Raw genomic sequence first — 19944 nt, 5'->3', positions numbered from 1 at the left:
TTAAAGTGCACAGTCATCAATCGCATACTCGATCATGCGAACTGGACAGGACGCGGATTAAATATGCACAAATAAATTATCGAGCATGCGAATGACAGCTTATTTGTTGTGGTAGGTTTATTCATGCAAAATTTTTCGGCCAATTTTTTCAAGGTTGACCTTTGCATCGTTATTTCGCAAATAAAATGTAGAAGAAATGGAAACATAAATTATTATTAAAATGTTATAAAAAAATTAATTAAGTCCTAAGTAAATATAATTCTTGACACCTTTTACTTTATATTTTCTTCGATGAAATCTTTGTAGTTGGCAACTTTTGTGTACACCCCTGGATATTCTAAAGATGAGAATAAAATATAACGATATTTTCCCATGGACTACATAAAATATTTATAGATCTGCTCTGATTTTTTACCTGGTCTTGCACAGCCATAGCCCCAACTGACAATGCCAATCTGGTGATTTTTGACCAGACTTTCCTTTAGTAACATACCGCCCCCGGAATCTCCCTATGGAATCGAAATAATAAAAACTTTACTATTGTCAACTTTACCATCACTTCAAAAATGCGCTAACCTGACAGGTATCAATGCCACCAACTTTTGGTATTCCAGCACAAATCATATTTTTCGTAATCTCTGAACTACCATAGGCAGCCTCGCAATCGCTCCGACTAACAATTGGAACTTTAGCAACTTGCAATTTCTCTGAAATACTTCCACCCTCCGTAGTTGTCCCTACATAGAAGATACGATATTATGGATTGTGCCAACTTTATACATATCTGTATATACAATTTGGCAAAAAAGTCGGACAAACCCCATCCCGTAATAATACAGTCTGCCCCAGTTGTGGGGTCATTTCCCAATCCTAAAGTTGGATATGTTACAAAGTCGATTGTAGGACCGGGATGCAGAACTCCACTTTCTAACTGAAAAGATTAGTTATTCTTAAATACAAAGAAATAGATAACAAACTAAATAGGAAATGCGCATTACCACCAAAATTGAGATGTCATTATCCACCGTTGATTCAGTGTAGTTGGGATGTTGTCTAATACCAATTACGTTTACAATGGTGCCATCCTTATCGTGGAACGAAGATCCAGCTCTAACTGACATGTCAGAGGCAGTTCTACCATCAGTGCAATGCCTGGATATGTATATACGCATAAGTAAGTATTTTAGTAAAATAATTAAATCTTAATATTATTATATAGGGGATTACGCAGCAGTAAGTACACGATCCTCTGATAACAGAGATCCACCGCAAAAAAGTCGTCCATCGTTTAAGATTGCAACTTGATATGGATATTTTTCGATATCGGTCTCCTGTCCTCCAACGATTTTGTTCCCATCGCCAGCATTCCACTGCTTTGATGGAGTCGTAAAGTTATGTGGGAGTATTGGCCACGTGGATGCCGTGGAAATTGCTGAAAAGGTATATAAATTGTTGATTTGCATATTCTATGGACACGCAGATCTCATTTAAAGAAATTGCAGTAACGTAATACTTACCTAATAAATTTGAAAATATGAGGATTATAAGTGTAACTGGACGCATATTGAGTTTATTGAACTTCTATTTAACTATAAAATGCTTTTAAAAAATGATCTGGCCAAATGAAATGAGATAATTTCAGATTTTGACGAGCGGACAGTTCAGAATGTGGCCATCTTTGTAACTATGTATGTGCATACTCAAGGCGTATGTATGTTGGATTTATTTTTAGTTCGGATGTTGAGAAGACAAATATTTCAATACTTAAGGGATCGTAGTATTTTTTACCTGTGAAACTAACATTTTTAATATTATATCCAGCAGTAATGCAGCATGTTCAATATGCTAAGTGTTGATTTGGGTAAATGGCCAACCAAAAAAGCATGCATAAGTATTTTGACAATGGTTCTGAAAAGCAGTTAAAAGGTACTTTTTAGGTTTTACGCCGAATCATGTTAAAGGATGTGAGATAGGAAAGCTTGCGTTTTTAAGGGACGAGCATATTTTTGAACTATAATTATACCTTTGTCGTGGCTTTTATTTAAGGTAAACGCTATGCTTGAGTAACAGTACAGTATATTTTAATGGGCATTGGTTAAATGTGTTAATGTCGATTAAAGGAGTCTCCCTTGCTTTTTTTAATGCATACATATTTCAAGTTGAACCCTTTCTTATTTTCCACTTGAATAAATATGCTTAAGTTTATTTACTGAAGGAACTAAGGCATTTAAAGCATTTCATTCATCTTATAAGAATTAATCATTGATAAAGAAAGTATGCATTCGCAAGTTTTTTTTGTTCCCATAAATATTTTGACTTGCAGCCTGAGATTAATAATTTGACAAAAACCCAGATATGATTAGATATTTTTATTTTACACAGTTTAGTTGTATTTCTTTCATAGCATGAAAAATATGATAGCAATTCTTGAATAAACATATGTATGCACGTAATTATTTACTCGTTATGTGGATTAATTTTGTATGCATTTATTGTTGCTGCAATATTATGGAAAACATGAAACCATTATGATTTGTTAACAACTTATTCATATGAGAGAATGAACTCTCTAAACTTTGTAACTTGACGAGTCGGCGTCGCCCAGTAGTCGCTACCCCCACCGAAAAAAGTATCCACCGCAATTCCATCCACTGCCAGCTGAGGATACTGCGGAATTCTGTAGACAAAGTTATTGTACCGAATAACCTCAGCCCCGTTGACCTTAATCACACAAATCCCATTTCTCTGTCCGATAGAATTCATTGTCACCCTGACTTCAACATTACTCCATTCTCCTCGACGAAATCGGAAGGCTCCAGTGCTAAGTGACCAGCCAAAATCAGGATTGCAATAATTTCCGGGCGTGTTACAAATTTCAGGATCTTGTGCCTCTCTGTTTGCATATAGGTACAGCTCACCATCCCCATTTTCACGCCACATGACCTAAACGTGCATAGTTTTGAAAATCAAGCTCAGCTGAATATGTATTTAGTTACTAAATTTTACATATGTAATACTAACCCGAACCGACCAGCAATCCACCGCCGGATCTCCACCAGCACATGACTGTTTTCCACCATACAATCCGGGAAGTTTACCACCATGGACAAAATTGAAATCGGCCGGAAAGAAAACGCCGAACTGGAGTATAGCAGTATTTGCGATGTGATGATTAGTCCAAACTCCAAAGCCGCCAACTATTGGTCCTTCCGGAGAATAGCTTCCTGCCGGGTAGACGACATCAATTCCTCCTCCAGACGCCCACAGAATTGCATTGTTCCCTCCGTACTTGATACGTGCCCCACCGAAGGCAGCTGAGAGTGTCGGCTGACCAAAGTCGGTTCGAAATATTTCCGTGGCCGTTATTGCGCGACTTGAATTTTCCACTAAAACGCCTCCATGGGAATTGCCGACTAAAATGGCGCAGACAAATGACAGTAGTTTAGCTGCTCGAAAATGCATTATTCACTCAAGTAGCTAAAAAGTACTAGAATTATTTGTACCAACGACTGACCAAAGTCAAAGCGGCATGAATCAAATTTATCCATTTTATACAACCAAGTGACAATTATTTTTGTGGTACTCGAGATTAAATTTAATTAAACATGTGTCAAATCAGTGAATCATGGTAATAATTACCCGTATACATATATTGAGGGTATTCATTATTCCGTGGTATTCTTTTTTATTCGATAGGTTACGACGGCTACGACATTTTGTAAGATTCGTAAGATTCTGTAATAAAAAATCACATTACTAAGTTTACGATTTTACGAAGCTTTAACCCCTAACTTTTTCTTTGTGAGCTATTTTACGATATTAAGGACACAAAGACAATGGTGAATACCCTCATCGTACTTAAATTAAATAAATGAATAATGAGCGTACTCACGTCAACCTTCGCATATCTCGCATATCTCGCAAATTGAGCATAGCAACATAACTTGCGAAGTTTTACGAGATATGCGAGATTTCGCAAAAATTTTGCTAGATAACCATAGGATTTTATTCGCAAATTTATCCAGCAATTGGGCATGTTCTTATTTCGCAAAATTATTTCGCAAACTCATCTCACCATCTCCAGCAGGAGAAATTAAAGAAATCCATGGAAACAATACCAAAATGGGTGTTTTTCAGTAGATTTGCGAGATTAGAGAGATTTGCGAAGTCATATTTTTGCGAATCCCCTCACGACAGAAATATTTTGATCTTCGCAAGTTTGCTAAATGAGTTGCGATGCGAAATAAGAAGTTGTCGTGAGTACGCCCAATATGAATCTTTCGGCATAATAATTAATTCAAGATGACCAATCTTGTTTTGTTTAATCAATTCACGGGGGAAGATGATAAGCATGATAGTTGTTGTTGACAATGTTGTTTTCGATTTCGATGTCGTTGTTTTTGATGAGCAAATTCTTACGGTGTTGGTGTATGGTGATATATGTACTTACTTAAATATTAATTAAATATATTAAGTTCATTGTCATGGGTGTGTATGCACTAATGACGTCAATATACGTGTCTATGTATATGCCCAAATTAAACTCATAAAAATCAACATCGATTAAATATATTAAGTTCATTGTCATGGGTGTGTATGCACTAATGACGTCAATATACGTGTCTATGTATATGCCCAAATTAAACTCATAAAAATCAACATCGATTAAATATATTAAGTTCATTGTCATGGGTGTGTATGCACTAATGACGTCAATATACGTGTCTATGTATATGCCCAAATTAAACTCATAAAAATCAACATCGACAAACAACTCAATTCATCATTGATGATCGCTTTACATACCTGTGTGCGACGTCATATCTTTAATTAGCTCCACTTTTTTTAAATACTTTTTGGAGGAACGAATTACAGGCAGGTTCGGTCCACGTACATATGTAGGAATAAAATTTGAAATGCGTACGGTATGAACTTTGAATCACACAATGTGCACTGTTCTGGAATAAATCATGGAATCCCCCTGGAAAAGTTGTTTATCATTTGAAGTATGCAACTACATTCCCACATAAATGTAGCGTTGTGTATTTAATTAATGAATATCATCTGAATTTTTGTACGAATCTTTGTATAAAATCAAATCGCATGATTGTAAGGGCCACACCAGTCTTTGAATAAACCAATCTATCAAACCTGTAACTAAATTAAACTAATGAGTATCATTTGTCAATTCATGAAAATTGTCCTTAATTGATAGTAGCTCTAACTAGAGTTTGTTTACTGCAATGGAGATCGATTTTCGTGCAAGAATACTGGTTGATATCAATCTCCAGGAGGATGGATATTAAGATCACATCCGCTTCATACATCAAAAGTGCATCATAATGCAAGATGCTAAGGCGCCGTCCATAAATTACGTAACGCTGGCTGACATGAGCAGGATAGGGAAAAAATCCTATCTTGCCCATGCTAGCAAGCGTTACGTAATTTATGGACGGCGCCTAAGCACTACAACCATTGCAAATATTTACGTAGGAAATTAGACTAAAATATGGAAAACTAAATTATCTTTCGTAATAAGCATTCCGAAAGCCGGTGTCATGTTTACAATAAATACCATACCATGTCCTCAGAATCCATGCATTGTTCTTAAAAAAAGTATCCATCTCACGGTCACTGATATGTACATATATGCTTTCAAGAAGAGATTATTTATTCGACTCTAGTTTGATAGTTAAATAGATTAATTAATTTATCCCCATAACCCTCTTCGTCATCTTGTGAACTGCTGCTGGTTGATTTCCCCATTTCGTTGCTACAAACAAGTTCAATTATCCGTAATTGTAATTTTGTACGTTACATATTTATTTAGTATATGTAACTTATAAAAGTCTCACCAAAGGAAGCCAATCCAGTGTAGCCAAACCAATCCTGGAAAGGAAAAATAAAAACATAATTTCATATTTTCTGAAATATCCTTCATCGTCATGGACATACCCAGCATCCAACTGGACTGATCAGGGTGGACGTGGTTTGTGGATACATGACAATAATATCGTTGACTTCTGCTACATCGTTGTATTGCGTCTTTGTGGCAAATCCTTCTCCAACAATGTGTCTGTTAGCATAAAAATACGCTTGTAATAAATGACAGAAATCAGGAAGCCTGACAAAGAATCAAGACTAATCCCAACTAGAAATTAATGTACAAAATTTTGCTTGCCCTTACTCGTTCGCCATGCAGCCGTGAAAGGCTACGTGAAATCGACATCTTTTGCTCCAGTCTTTGCATGCCTTAGGAACGTAGATTAGTCCCTTGTACGCCATGGAAGCTACGATTGGATCAATGGCAAAAAATTCGCCCTGATTGAAGTCCAAAAGTTCTCCGTCGGCCACAAACCCGGGTTCAGGTCGGACAATATCTTCGCCATACATGTGCCGAAACATTTCATAGGCGCCATTGTAGCCACATTCATTGACAAAACCGTGCAAAATATTCAGCTGTCCACACGGCCCGCCAAATCCATTACCATCGACGGGCTGCCCATGACCTGCTCCAATGTCGAATTCATGCGCGATGTTGGCTCCATAATGCTTGTACATTGTCTCAATTTTACGTCCACCCAAGGGATCAACAACAGTATCGAGAAACCCGTGGAAAATGTAGACTTTTGAGTCTGCAAGGTGACGAACGGGTTGGATTTGATTGGCTGCAGCTAGAATGTTGGCTTCCGAGATGAGCCAGGGGACGCTGATGAGGGAAGGTGTCAACATGCACGCCGCAGCATCTATAGGACCGCCGTAACCACACAAATACGGGCCCCCCGCAAAGATTCCGGCCCCCTTGACCTCGCTGGAGTAGATGAAGTGGTACTGCGTTGCAAATGCACCGCCGGACGAAATTCCAGAAACGGTGAGAGAGTTTGGATCAACGTTGTATGTTTCTGAAAATTATTAATGAAATATGAAAAAATATGTATAGAGATTTAGCCTATATTGATAGTTGACACCTACGGAGTCGTGGGGGTATGAGAAATGGATGGGGGTTGGCCTGGCAGGCTAAAACCGATAAGGTGAGCAAGAGTCCGATCTGAATTAAGCAACCCATAATGATGACTGATATTCTCTGAAGGTTGAAAGTTAAGTGTGATGAAAGTCCGAGAAGATGTCCATTTTTATGCTAATTTTTGAAGTGCTTATTATTTACAAGGAATACCTGATTACACGGTCGTTCGTGTAATCAATCGTCTGTAGCAATCATCCGATGTACGTACACTTTAATCTTACCAACAACATGCTTTTAATTGCGAAATTGAGTTAATGAATCCTGTATCAATTATGATAAGTACAAATGAGCCGAAATAATCTTGTCACTTGACACTTGATTAGCATGCTACATTTGTTTGGGCTTATACTGGCTACTTCGTATGCGACACATGTAGCTCAAAAGGTCAAACTGTAGATATATCAAATAAACTTGCGTCGAATTTTCTCCAATCTTTCTTATCCAATTTTTCTGAGAATTTTATCAAGGTTTTAACAAATTAGTGATCTCATTGTCGTATGTCATACTCGTTAGAGTGTAATTAGATATGATTAATAAATTGATTATTGTCGTCCAGCTAAATACATGTGTAATGTGGACTTTAACATCATAAAATGGCAAGCAAAAAGAGAACAGGTGCATGGCTTTGTTCACTTATTTATACACTTTAGCATTTCGTCCATGATAAATAATACGAAGCTGCTGATATTATTTAAACATCTTACAAAACAGCATAAGCAAATATGCAGTTACATGTATACACCACAAACAACCAATGCTCTCGAGCATGCAAAATCTTACAAATGATACATACACAATTATACATATTACATAACTCTAACTACGAGATTAACCGATCCCACGTAACACTGAGGAGCTAACTTTTAACATGCAAAGGTTGCATTGTCTTTATATCCAACAAAAGATCAGCAATGCCTCCGGCGATTCCAATTCGCCTTCCACCAACACGTTGAATCAACACCGGTTATTTACCGGCTGGATTAAAGCAATCGTTTCGCGAGAACAAATTTTATTGTACATTATTAATTGCAAAACATTCAATTAATTGAAATGGGAGTAAAGCAAAAAGTTAAAAAACCATCCAGAAAAACAGTAGCGTCAGAATCGAGTACCAAATTCAGCTACTTGAAAAAGCTGACGAAAACCCAATTATTTTTTGGGTTTCTATTCATTCTCGGATTTGGTTTGTTCGTAAAGTACTATTTTACTCCAGAACCATTATATAAGCCAAGCGACATAATTCGTCTTCATTTGGACGTTGCGAATCTCATAATTGAGCAAGAATTGCAGGTAAAAAACATTGTTCTAAAACCTGGAAAATTGGGTAATAGATAATTTCATTAGGCGCATAATTACATATGTATTTAACCTTCAGATCCGTTCCCATCTCTCGGAGGATCCAACCATTGAAATCGTAAAGAATGGATTGAAACCTGTTCAGGAAAGAATCTCAAGTTTGATGGTGCAGACGAGTCAGTATGAAAAAATGGATCAGATCTCAGGTGGCCCAACCCAGTTTATCGATTCGTCAATACGAGAATTAGATCACATAATTAGCACTCAACTAGTCAAACTAACCTTTGAAGTGAGTCCATGTAACTACTGAATGATTTGAATTTGCACAAAATACCAAGTGCGTCTTCAGTCGTTGATTATCACTGCTTAATTTGCATATTCAGGCATTGACTTCCATTGCTGAGAAGTACAGATCCATCTCCCAACTCTGTCGAGGCAGTGAAAATATCGTGAAGGAGAATAAGAAAACCACGGATGACATTATTCTTCGTGTCATGATAATCGAGAACCTCGTCCTTATTCCAATGGACGACGAGAAAGAAGAAATTGAGAAATTGGCAAACAGCAATTTCACAACAATGGAGGAAGCAATGCGGAAATTGTACCATTTAGCAGAGATGTACGACGAACTGGGACGGATAGTAGAAAAAGTTAGTATGTAAAAATTAGTGTGTACTTTAGGGAAGTTTCATATACATTTATCTGCATTTAGACCTCGGTCGAATTGGGATTCGAATCAGGATCAGAATTTTTCGAATTTCTGCTAACTGGGTCGGATGAGGATATTGAAAAGATTGAACCAGTTATGCAAAAGTTAGTCAAGTGGAAGGAGGTCATTGATGAAGAAAAAAAGAAGAATATGGTTTACTACAAAATATTTTGGGTGCTCAAGGGCAGAATTTTGGACAATATTTTTATGCTCATTGAAAAAATGAAGTCATACGTAAGTTGCTCTGAAATTACTTATGTATTCTCACATTTTTACTACAAAAGGGGCCTAAAAGGCCAATTTTTACTTTTACGCATACGTATTAAAATAGGAACACGAGAAGAGAGCCCCATTTAACGAATTGACGACCATGATCATTGGGGAGATAAGAAATCTAAAGACAAGAATTACCAATTTGCAGTACAAGTATGCAAAGAAGAAGGTGGAGCTCTGACAAACTTGAGAAGACGCACAATGAAATCCGGCACTTTCTCTGCATGTTTTCAAATTCATGTATGCATTTGAAGCTACCATTGAGTTAACCGCAGTGATGGTTCTAATTAATGCTGGACTATCGGTAAAATTAAATGAGAATAAATTGTTGATGAGTGACGATATTGATAAGAGTACTGTATTGCTATGTATTTTCTCATGCAATCATCCAAGTTCCATTTCTACTAAATGAACTCTTTTCTGTATGTACGTTCCTCATACTATACATACTCATTTATTTATGTATGTCCATTCATATGTGCATAAATACAGATGCATATAAAATACTAGCATCCCAGATAACAATTCGAGATTTCGCTGTAGATTCCCTATCGAATTCGCACCGAAATGTCCGCCGATTCGCTGGCGAATTCGAAGCGAACTCGTAGCGACTACATGAATTCGCAGAGAAGTCGCAGCGACTCCTCTCCACGAATTCGCTAGCGAATCGGCGGACATTTCGCTGCGAATTCGATAGGGAATCCACAGCGAAATCTCGAATTGTTATCTGGGATGCCAAGTTCAAAGATATTTATATGCCTGGAACGGTCGAACATTGCAAACAAGTATTTAAATCATGTGAAAATAATAAAATCAAGTTAAGTCAGGGGTAGATTCCTTAGAAATGAAAAAATGGTTTATGCACATTCATTTTTTTCTCAATGCATTAATTATAGCATATTGGCCTACATACACTATTTTCGCCATACAATTTCTGAAGAACGTCATACGAATTTATGTCCTAACCAAACTTTTTAGTAAAATTTAATATCAAGTATTTATCAATTTTGATTGGTATATTTACATTTGAATACTATTACTTAAATAAGGTTTTGGAAAGTTGTACTGGAGTAAATAGTCATAAAAATCAGAATTTATCACAGTAACTAGAATTAAATATCGTGTTGTCGCCGTGAATAATTTTAATGATTTGAATAAGGATATAATTTTTATCTGATAATTTAAGGTTTAACTGTATGTAAATTAATGATTTGAGATATTGGGCATGGGCAATGACACGTTATGAAACAGTTTTATGAATATGAAATTCTTGTATGTATGTATGTATGATGGAAAATGCTTGTGTAACAAAAAGTCAAGACAAAGTTGTATGTAAACTCGGGCCACTATTTTAGCCAATGAATGTAAATGTAAGAATGATGTGGCATCAAGAAAAGAGGAGTTTTTAGTCAGGGAAAAGAAGAAAGAAATTCAGACCCAATCGAGCCGAGGAGGAGGAAACTTACCTTCAAACTAATAGCCAGCTTTTAAATATTTCTCGATATTTTTTAAACAACTAAGGTCTCATGTCGATATAAAGTCAACCTTAAAGTAATCGCCCTATGTAAAATAAAGCTCCGTTTTGAGTTTGTAAGCCCAATTCAAGTAGTTTTCGCGTATCATTTCGCACGAGTGCATTTACGCCTACTTCGAACTCGGCATAATGTATGTATGTATGTATATCTTTATTACTGTGTCTTTCCCAATTCATTGCATACATCGTACAAGTACAACAACAATGGTCTACCATTGGTGACACACTGGTCAATATACCATATATTTAACTATTCTAATATAAAAAACAAGTAAAGATAAATCAGTAGGTGATCATAATCATAAAACAAAATACAATTCCAAGTAAAGAGAAATAATAAGACGGAGCCACCCCCCAACGCCATCAATAAGTTCCTGAGGTCAAACTGAGATATCCCCCCAATGAGCAGACAGCTCACGCCCCAAAAACATATCGGATAAGGATAAAAAGGATAATAAGGATAAAAATTATTGCGGAGGCAAGGATAACGATTGGAATAGAATTTAATACGTCAGAAGTAGTGAAGCTAATACTATGTTTGCGTGATACATATTTATTTCTTGCAAAACAAGCAAACATTTCAAACTCGAAAAATTTATTACCATCAACCATGCGTATTGAAGCAAATTTTCGTTTATGTATATGTAATTTGCATGTTTCAGTTTGTTTGTCTGTCCGTCTGTGCCACCATGGCTTATCTGATCGAGTTGAAATTTTTCATACATTTATTAGAATCAAAACTAGGAAAGTTTGCATGGTTATATGGGATAACGTATCAAATTTCATTTTTTGTAGAAACACGAAATTTTACATGAAGGTGAAAGTACATTTCAGACTTATTCAAATTAATCTAAGTCACAAGACATGTTTCCCAAATCCATATGTGGCTGTCTCCATGAAAAGGGACCTTGTTCATACTTTTCTCATTTTCTACAAGCGGCAAAATACCAAAACAGGGCTCTTTCAGCGAAACCCATTTCGTCAAAAAGCTGAATTGGCAAAATAAACATTAATGTTAATCATTCCACTTCAAATTTAAAACTTCAGGTTGTACAGGGTTGACTTACCTAATAAAAATAAAAAATTTGCGCCTTGACTTTTTTCAGGACCTTAACGTGACCTAGACACTTAACCTCGGGCGATAAACCTCAAATTAAAAACTTAATGTCATTCAGGCTTGTATTGGCCTAGACAAATCTAATATTAGCGCCATATGAGCTACAATATTAAATTTTAAAATATTATTCTAAATTTGATCAGTATGAAAATTTTCGCCAAAAGGTCGTTTTGCCATATTCTCGATGCAGCACTTTGAATTTAAATAACTTTACTTGCAGTTGACAGATTGAGCTGAAATAAATGGCAAATTAAAGCCTAAGGCAAGAACTTTCCTAACAAATTAAAGTCGCTAAAGTAGATATTTGGTGAATAAGGTCCCTTTTCATGGAGACAGTCACATATTTGTTTTATGAATAACCTTGAAAAGTTAAAGCTTTAGATAAATTGAGACGTAGAGATCCCGTACTATATAGTGGCGATGGAGAACTTTGACCTAAAAATGGTCAAAAAATGATTCTAGAAATCTCAAATTTTGGGATAATATCCTAAATATATCCAGCCACAGATATTCGGGAACAAAGAAGACTGAAGTCCATTGTCCATCTCGTATTTAGTCTTTTTCGTCGAGCCCGCCATTACTGCTTTTTCGGAAGACTTTGCAACTTAAAGGGTACTTATCTCCTACCTGAATTGAAATTTTCTTAAAGTTTCGACTGTTTCACAAAGCTGGGAGTATGTCTTCTTACATATCGCCCAAATTTTTTTATTGCGTGAAGATAAGGGTTGAATGTGAGGTTTTCATTTTTCAGCGTCAAACTGAATTTTTTTTCAATTTCTTCCTTGATAGTCATTGAATTATGGATTGGTCCAAGGTCGGTCCGAAAAATTACGTTTTATATTTTCTGATACTCCTTGATGAAAGGAATCAGACGGTCTATCTCACATTTCCGAAAACAAACTTGTGCCTCCACACAGCCATTTTGAACTGAGGGGTCCGAAACATGCCCAAATCTACCCAACACCTGCCAAACATGAAATTTCTTGAGAAATTTCGAACAACATTTTAATTTCTTTTCGGTTTTCAGTTGAGAGATATATTTCCCACACAAAAAATTCCTTTCCGGAGTTTCTGTCACGTTTTTGAAGACGTAAGACTCGTCGCCAATGACCAACTATTTTGGTAAAATTTTGTTGTAAAGCTTGGGAGGGCTTGCGTTCACCATTTTTTCTTGACCTCCCGAATGCTTTGCTGCAGATTTCTTTGAATACGCTTTGACCCACAACTTATGAGCCCTCATATGATGCGCATAGTCTGGATTAATCTTCGACTTCATGGCCGCATTAGGCACAAACGTGGAGCGGTGCTTTCCAAAAATAAATTTAATCGTTTTTCATTTTCAAGGGGTCAGTATGATGGTTTTTTCTTGTGGTGCGTATTTGAAGTTGATATTTTCGGATTCGCCATACTTTTTTATGTATGTCCTAATTTTTGCACGGCCACACCTCCGTTTGTTGAAATTTAGTCAAGCCTTCTTCGAGTCTTTGTCGCTCAGATTTTGGTACTTACAAAAAACTCGTTTCCCGACTTCCTCGCTTTGAAGTTGCGTACGAAATTTGTTTTTCAAGGAAAGCTTATGAAATTTTGAGGACACGTGGTCAAATATATTTGACATGTTATACCAAAATTTAAGATTTCAATAATCATTTTTTGACCATTTTTAGGTCAAAGTTCCCCATCGCCACTATATAGTACGGAATCTCTATGTATAGAAGATGCCACTTTATAAAATTTTTGTAAATTTTGTAATAAAATATATATGCAGGTTGAACTTTACTGATTTTATCCAAATAAGAATGGCAGGAAGAAAATACCTGGCTCGGGCCATATCTGTGAACTGTATGCTTTTCAGTTATTATTATGTATTCTGAATAGCAAAGCTTGTCAATAATCTATATTATAATTTCAAAAAGTCCGTCCCGTGAAATTTTCCGTGACATTCCAGCATTCTGATTGGCTATCAGCATTCCGGCTCCACCAATTACAACACGGTTACGATTGTTTGATAGCGTCATTATTACGGTTATGATTTCGGTTATGATTACGGTTATGATTTCGGTTACGATTGTTTGATAGCGTCATTATTACGGTTATGATTTCGGTTATGATTACGGTTATGATTTCGGTTATGATTTCGGGTATGATTTCGGTTATGATTTCATTATGATTTCGGTTATGATTACGGTTATGATTTCGGTTATGATTTCGGTTATGGTTTCGGTTATGATTTCGGTTATGATTTCGGTTATGATTTCGGTTATGATTACGGTTATGATTTCGGTTATGATTTCGGTTATGATTTCGGTTATGATTATGGTTATGATTTCGGTCATGATTTCGGGGAAAAATATCTTCAGCAACATTAACAAATTTCCTTAGCATCGTTATACAATTTCCCTAGCAACAATAAAAGAATTCCCTAGCAATGTTAAAAAAATTCCTTAGCAACGTTAAACAAAATTTCTTAGCAACGTTACAAAAAATCCTTAGCACGTTAAAAAAAATTCCTTAGCAACGTTAAAAAAATTCCTTAGCAACGTTAAAAAAATTCCTTAGCAACGTTAAAAAAATTCCTTAGCAACGTTAAAAAAATTCCTTAGCAACGTTAAAAAAATTTCTTAGCCACGTTAAAAAAATTCCTTAGCAACATTAAAAAATTCCTTAGCAATGTTAAAAAAATGCCTTAGCAATGTTTAAAAAATTCCTTAGCAACGTTAAAAAATTCCTTAGCAACGTTAAAAAATGCCTTAGCAACGTTAAAAAAAATTCCTTAGCAACGTTAAAAAGATTCCTTAGCACGCTAAAAAAATTCCTTAGCAATGTTAAAAAAATTCCTTAGCAACGTTAAAAAAATTCCTTAGCACGTTAAAAAAATTTCTTAGCACGTTAAAAAAAATTCCTTAGCAACGTTAAAAAAATTCCTTAGCAACGTTAAAAAAATTCCTTAGCAACGTTAAAAAAATTCCTTAGCAACGTTAAAAAAATTCCTTAGCAACGTTAAAAAAATTCCTTAGCAACGTTAAAAAAATTCCTTAGCAACGTTAGAAAAATTCCTTAGCAACGTTAAAAAAATTCTTAGCAACGTTAGAAAAATTCCTTAGCAACGTTAAAAAAATTCTTAGCAACGTTAAAGAAATTCAAATAAGGCCTGTCTTCAAGACAGGCTTAGAGGCTAGTTGTTTAATAAATTCAAATATGTGTACATACTACATATGTACATCCATAAGATACAGGAGTTGTTTCGAACCACAAAATATGGTTGATATGTTATACTTGTTGCAACCTCTCCACCCCTTAAAATCCTACATGTTTATTTACCTGATGTCAACTTGAATTAATAATAAGTAAATATATCAATAGTACATGCAAATTATCTACTACACAACTACAACTACATAGATACGTATGTAGTGCATACTTCGAGCCCTTGCTCCGTCATCTAGATATATTTTGTATTTCATAACCGATTGATTATACGTACAGGCTCAAAGTTATGAAAATACATATCTACTTGTTCCGCTGTACATAAACAACCTCTGACGGAATATCCATCCCAAAATTTTATTTATTTCAATTCTGCTGCTGCATTTCAGATGTATTCATAACCAACAAAATGGTATTTTGGATCCCCAAAGTGCAAGAAATTAATGAAATTTATAAAGAAATTACAACTCCCCCACCCAGATGTATTTAATGCTCTCAAACGGTACGTTTTTGTCTACGAGAGTCTCTATGCCCAATTTATCACTTGGGATAGGCAAACTTGGAAACCACTACCAACGCCAAGGGCTAAATTAACCTTCTGGTTCGTAACATCGACAGTTGTCACCATATTGTTATTTTTCTTTATATTTTTCTCCATTCGTGAGCTCATCGCTTATCAGAAAGACCCCAATATTTCATCAACACACGTTCTGTTACTGGCGTTGTACATCTGCTTGCAAGTCTTGGCTCTCGCTGCGGTTTTTACCTACATTCTAAAGGTGGATGAAATTTGTTTTCTAATTGGAAATATTGAAACACTTACTGAATTCTTAGAACCAAAAGGTATGCATTTGGTTATTTTTTGGATACTAAATATTCCAGTGTGGATAGAAATTATTCATCAATTGTTCTAATCTTTATCAGGACAAGAACTTCCAGAAACCTCTGCACTCTTTCTCGGAATTTTCCTTCACATCATGATTCCTATTCCGTTAGGAGCATCACTTTCTGCCGGATCAGTGCCCGCCTTCCTGAACGATATCGACCCAACGTATTTCCTGTTCCGAACTCTTCGCTGTATTCCTCAACGGGCAAATATACGAGTACTTTTAGGTGCAATTACCATCTTACACAGCTGTAACCTAGTTATGAGTTTTATTGTGTACCTCGTAAATGCAACGCTGCCTATTCTGTGCTGTTTGAAATTTATGACGAACCAAAGTCTTGACATAATGCACCAATCTTGTAGAACATCTCAGTTCGTTCACCATTTTCGAAAATATCGTCAATTGCAAATTTTGATACGGGTAGAAAACCAAGTATTATCGTATGTTTTGTCATTAGCGTTAGTGGGTGGGTTATTATCTTGCTGTGCGGCAGGATATTTGTTGGTTAAGTTGAGTACAAAAGTTCCCCTCCCGTTGACGCTCCTTGCTGCATGCTTCTTTCTGATAATTATTGCCTCGGCTCATTTTTTGTTCCCAATAGCTTCAAACATTTGCATGACATCGAGGTCATTCCTCCGTTTATGGAAACTTCAGAAGATGTCGACATATAGAAGGAACCAGTTGAGGAGCTGCACTTTGCTAAGAATTTCGGTGGGTCGTTACTTCTTCATTGAGAGGGAAGCTAGGACAACCTTTATATCTTTGTTATTATATTATACTGTAACACTGGTCATTTCCGTGTAATTAGACCTTTGTGCCCCATTGTATATTTCAGATGTTCATACAAATGCATACCTTACTTTATAGAAAAGAACAGGACGAAAAGTATCACCATTCACTAATATGCAAAATAAATTATCAAAGGAAAGGTTTATAACTTTAGAGTATAAAGGGTGCATACACATAAGACTCAATGCTTTGGGGGTGATAATTAATTAAAACGCCTACATATTTATACATGTGTCACATGTCGTATCACACACATTTTTAGCCCAGCACCTCAACAAGAAATGGGTTTGCTGATGACATTGCCCAAAGAAGTGTACAATGCAGCATGGTTAGAGTTTCGTGAATTTGAGAAGTTTTTTAAGGTACACCGTTCCTCGAAATGTATTTATATACCTAATGAGAATTACTGATTAAAACCCTACTTATGCTTACTAATTACGTATTATTTGAATTCGAGTTACGATAAATGAAGTGATTGCAACAATTGAAAGCATGCAAAAATAATAAAAAATAGTAATAAGCTCCAAACTATTCGAAATATTTATGTGCATACGAGGATCTACATATATAAGCATCACAAGCCACAATAATACCTCTTATCTAATAATATTTGCCTTGCAGATTTGCTTATGCCACTCATCTCGTTGCAAGTTAATTGGCCACATATGTACATACATTGTATGTATGTACATATGTACATACGTTGGTTCAATGGGTCTAATGCAATAACAAATGCATACATTTAAATATCATCATATTTATTATTGCTTAATTAATATGATCGTCTCTCTATTTCATAATAGTATCATTATTCCGGAGAACTTATTGAGTTATGTGCGTTTCTGCCCATTTACCTTAAGTTTTGGCTTAATTCTTCTGCGCATTGTGTACATATTTATATACATATTTATATGCGAAATATGAAAATTCGAGTAAAATGTCTAAATTGAGAAAGACATACTCAAAATTGTATTTCGATTATGTACCCAAGGTACAAATAATCTAACTTGTGTAACTTGTACATATACCAATTTCTTATATTAGTGTCACATTATCATATCAACAGATGTTAAAACTAACATAATTACTCATATGCTCATAAATATTGAAATATGATCTCCAGTGCCAAATTTAACACGCTACACGACCCATATAATATTAGAAGTAGCACGCTTTCTGTTGTTACACAAATCAAGTGTGCACAAGCTTTTCAGCACTGTTCCCATTATACTTATCGATAGACATCAAATTAAAAATGAAGTTCGCAATTTTCAAATGTATCCTCGTGCTAGCAGTCTTTGTTGAGATGGTGAGTTTTTAAATTTTCGAAATCGTTCAAGCCCAAGAAGGTTACCAAATTGGTTGGAATTATTTGCAGAATAAAGGAAACGTACTATCAAATAATAACACACAGTCCGCAATACTACGACAAGAAAGACAGCGGAATATTCTTGACCAGGTAATTTATATCTCCAAATTTCGTCATGATATGCTAAATCATGGTTTGGAATAAAGCACATCTAAATATGCATGTAGCTCCTCAACTCCATTCAAGGAATTCTTGGACAACCGAAGGAAAGTCCAATAAAAACAACGACAGAACTGATCGTATTGGGCGAAGAGGAGAAAACTGCCACACACGCCTCAGCACAAATTTCGGTACCAATTCCGGCTCGATCCAAGCCTGGAACAACTAATAATGGAGGATTCGTTAATCAGGTGTGAAATCCGGCTAAAATGTTAGCATTAATTCCCAAAATTCACATCCATTCGTCTTTTCTACAGGTTGTTGCGACCGCTTCGGGAATAAGTTCAGGACTTTTTGGCTCCCTGGGCATCAACATTGGCCCTCACTCTGTACCCTTTCTCAATTATCAGACCAGCCCACGCCCAAGTGGCTCTGGTAAGCGTCCCGTCCCACCCACCGTCCGGTTGGAGGGGTTGATTACTGGTGAAAATAATAAGACACAAATTTCGTCCACGACTCCATCCGAGTCCCAACGCATTTTTACATCCTTAAATTTTCCGTCATCAGTTCCAATTCTGGACATTGTGAAAGGAGTCTTTGCTCAAGCCTCGGCCTGCAATGATATTAGGAAGCTGCTGGGTCAATGCCAGTAGAAATACAAGGCAGGTAAAGGCGTCACAAATTTGTATTAACGTTCAGCTGAAATTTAATAAAAATATTTTACATAGAAATCTCGTGTTAAATTATGTTATGTCTGCTAAACTGATTATTAGGAGAAACATACTCATATTGCTCATAAATGTGTATTTTAAATTTGTCTTTTGTACTTATTTGCACTATGCATGCAAGAGTTTGCAATCAATATTTATTGGCATTCTTGAGTAATGCAATTGACACGAAAGATAATTAGCGCGTACTCATGCAGGTCTTACATACTCCATTTCTAGAAAATTGATTAAAAACTCATGAATGAGCGAGTAATATTGGAAATCGTTCCAGCGTCGTACGAATTTTTTTTTATTTACAAAACTCGGTAATATGGAGTTGCTTAACAGTTGCATTATTTCATACGTTGACGGGCGAGTTACATAAATTACTCATTGTGGAACAGTACTTCACTCAGGATCAGCCACCAAGATAACGAAGACATTTGTAATGAAAATCAAGCCAGTGGATTATGCCGTCACATCTGTGTCACTAGTTTGTAAGTATTGTTGATAATTTTCATGGGATCAGTTTAGGTATGCAGAAGTATGTTCAATACATGTTTAGTAGACTTAGGAATTTTATGATAAACCAGAAATGAAACTCCACATTGTTCTTTGATAATGTTATGTGTGAAATCAAAGTGCAAATGGTTGAAGAATATGCAAGAGTGGCTTTGATTAGTAAATATTTAGCTATTTCATGTTAATCGTTGATTAGGTCACTGTAAATATCTCAATTGTGACAATTTAAATCCAGTATGAGTATGAAAAAAATCACGTTAGTTGCCCAAAAATATCCTGTGACGTTACAAACGTGCACTCATGAAATGAAGTCTTTGCACGTGACGAAAAGTGGATAATTACTCTTCACAGTGATTGCAGCATTGGTCTTCTGGAAAGAATTGCATGCGAAATCAGAGCCTAGGATGAGTAATA

At 35.9% G+C, this 19944-nt stretch overlaps 6 protein-coding genes across 7 annotated transcripts; 3 read left to right on the top strand and 3 right to left on the bottom strand.

Moving 5' to 3' along the window:
- Nucleotides 1–99: 99 nt before the first annotated feature.
- On the bottom strand, nucleotides 100–1722 carry LOC110863032 (trypsin). Its single transcript, XM_022112244.2, has 7 exons — nucleotides 1518–1722; nucleotides 1228–1432; nucleotides 999–1152; nucleotides 820–931; nucleotides 577–737; nucleotides 416–509; nucleotides 100–337 (listed from the first exon to the last, which is right to left on the bottom strand). The coding sequence occupies exons 1-7, from the start codon at nucleotides 1561–1563 to the stop codon at nucleotides 273–275; spliced, it is 837 nt and encodes a 278-aa protein (XP_021967936.1). The 5' UTR covers nucleotides 1564–1722; the 3' UTR covers nucleotides 100–272.
- Nucleotides 1723–2460: 738 nt separating this feature from the next.
- Nucleotides 2461–3538, bottom strand: LOC110860030. Its single transcript, XM_022109087.2, has 2 exons — nucleotides 3022–3538; nucleotides 2461–2943 (listed from the first exon to the last, which is right to left on the bottom strand). Exons 1-2 carry the CDS (start codon nucleotides 3460–3462, stop codon nucleotides 2545–2547), a joined length of 840 nt encoding a protein of 279 aa, XP_021964779.1. The 5' UTR covers nucleotides 3463–3538; the 3' UTR covers nucleotides 2461–2544.
- Nucleotides 3539–5640: 2102 nt separating this feature from the next.
- Nucleotides 5641–7506, bottom strand: LOC110863333. Its single transcript, XM_022112615.2, has 5 exons — nucleotides 6973–7506; nucleotides 6188–6902; nucleotides 5956–6076; nucleotides 5856–5889; nucleotides 5641–5773 (listed from the first exon to the last, which is right to left on the bottom strand). The coding sequence occupies exons 1-5, from the start codon at nucleotides 7064–7066 to the stop codon at nucleotides 5706–5708; spliced, it is 1032 nt and encodes a 343-aa protein (XP_021968307.1). The 5' UTR covers nucleotides 7067–7506; the 3' UTR covers nucleotides 5641–5705.
- Nucleotides 7507–7948: 442 nt separating this feature from the next.
- On the top strand, nucleotides 7949–9656 carry LOC110863550. The gene is made up of 5 exons (XM_022112895.2): nucleotides 7949–8314; nucleotides 8400–8609; nucleotides 8704–8970; nucleotides 9033–9263; nucleotides 9361–9656. Exons 1-5 carry the CDS (start codon nucleotides 8075–8077, stop codon nucleotides 9481–9483), a joined length of 1071 nt encoding a protein of 356 aa, XP_021968587.1. The 5' UTR covers nucleotides 7949–8074; the 3' UTR covers nucleotides 9484–9656.
- A 5617-nt stretch (nucleotides 9657–15273) lies between these two features.
- On the top strand, nucleotides 15274–17322 carry LOC118435016. The gene is made up of 2 exons (XM_035850000.1): nucleotides 15274–16000; nucleotides 16082–17322. The coding sequence occupies exons 1-2, from the start codon at nucleotides 15601–15603 to the stop codon at nucleotides 16846–16848; spliced, it is 1167 nt and encodes a 388-aa protein (XP_035705893.1). The 5' UTR covers nucleotides 15274–15600; the 3' UTR covers nucleotides 16849–17322.
- Nucleotides 17323–17975: 653 nt separating this feature from the next.
- LOC110841928 lies at nucleotides 17976–19033 on the top strand. Of its 2 annotated transcripts, XM_022087628.2 has the most exons (5): nucleotides 17976–18142; nucleotides 18212–18292; nucleotides 18370–18552; nucleotides 18619–18784; nucleotides 18869–19033. In XM_022087628.2, the coding sequence occupies exons 1-5, from the start codon at nucleotides 18089–18091 to the stop codon at nucleotides 18952–18954; spliced, it is 570 nt and encodes a 189-aa protein (XP_021943320.1). In that variant the 5' UTR covers nucleotides 17976–18088; the 3' UTR covers nucleotides 18955–19033. The 2 variants fall into 2 exon arrangements, with proteins under 2 accessions (XP_021943320.1, XP_021943319.1); XM_022087627.2 differs by having other exon boundaries at nucleotides 17981–18142; nucleotides 18619–19033.
- Nucleotides 19034–19944: the final 911 nt, after the last annotated feature.

Source organism: Folsomia candida, unplaced genomic scaffold (genome assembly GCF_002217175.1).
Source record: "Folsomia candida strain VU population unplaced genomic scaffold, ASM221717v1 Fcan01_Sc001, whole genome shotgun sequence".
Classification (NCBI taxonomy): domain Eukaryota; kingdom Metazoa; phylum Arthropoda; class Collembola; order Entomobryomorpha; family Isotomidae; genus Folsomia; species Folsomia candida.
This window is presented reverse-complemented; position numbering and strand designations above follow the sequence as displayed.

Bases quoted from the DNA above. Each gene is read 5' to 3' on its own strand.
- LOC110863032 (XM_022112244.2), bottom strand. From the start codon at position 1,563: ATGCGTCCAGTTACACTTATAATCCTCATATTTTCAAATTTATTAG. The intron at 738-819 runs GTTTGTCCGACT...TCTTCTATGTAG, and splicing joins CTGTATTATTACGGGATGGG to GGACAACTACGGAGGGTGGA. The intron at 338-415 runs GTAAAAAATCAG...TCTCATCTTTAG, and splicing joins CTATGGCTGTGCAAGACCAG to AATATCCAGGGGTGTACACA.
- LOC110860030 (XM_022109087.2), bottom strand. From the start codon at position 3,462: ATGCATTTTCGAGCAGCTAAACTACTGTCATTTGTCTGCGCCATTTTA. The intron at 2,944-3,021 runs GTTAGTATTACA...ATGCACGTTTAG, and splicing joins TGGATTGCTGGTCGGTTCGG to GTCATGTGGCGTGAAAATGG.
- LOC110863333 (XM_022112615.2), bottom strand. From the start codon at position 7,066: ATGGGTTGCTTAATTCAGATCGGACTCTTGCTCACCTTATCGGTTTTA. The intron at 6,903-6,972 runs GTAGGTGTCAAC...AATAATTTTCAG, and splicing joins TCTCATACCCCCACGACTCC to AAACATACAACGTTGATCCA. The intron at 5,890-5,955 runs GTATGTCCATGA...TTTCCTTTCCAG, and splicing joins TCAGTCCAGTTGGATGCTGG to GATTGGTTTGGCTACACTGG.
- LOC110863550 (XM_022112895.2), top strand. From the start codon at position 8,075: ATGGGAGTAAAGCAAAAAGTTAAAAAACCATCCAGAAAAACAGTAGCG. The intron at 8,315-8,399 runs GTAAAAAACATT...TTTAACCTTCAG, and splicing joins TAATTGAGCAAGAATTGCAG to ATCCGTTCCCATCTCTCGGA. The intron at 8,610-8,703 runs GTGAGTCCATGT...TTGCATATTCAG, and splicing joins TAGTCAAACTAACCTTTGAA to GCATTGACTTCCATTGCTGA.
- LOC118435016 (XM_035850000.1), top strand. From the start codon at position 15,601: ATGAAATTTATAAAGAAATTACAACTCCCCCACCCAGATGTATTTAAT. The intron at 16,001-16,081 runs GTATGCATTTGG...AATCTTTATCAG, and splicing joins TGAATTCTTAGAACCAAAAG to GACAAGAACTTCCAGAAACC.
- LOC110841928 (XM_022087627.2), top strand. From the start codon at position 18,089: ATGAAGTTCGCAATTTTCAAATGTATCCTCGTGCTAGCAGTCTTTGTT. The intron at 18,143-18,211 runs GTGAGTTTTTAA...AATTATTTGCAG, and splicing joins TAGCAGTCTTTGTTGAGATG to AATAAAGGAAACGTACTATC. The intron at 18,553-18,618 runs GTGTGAAATCCG...TCTTTTCTACAG, and splicing joins ATGGAGGATTCGTTAATCAG to GTTGTTGCGACCGCTTCGGG.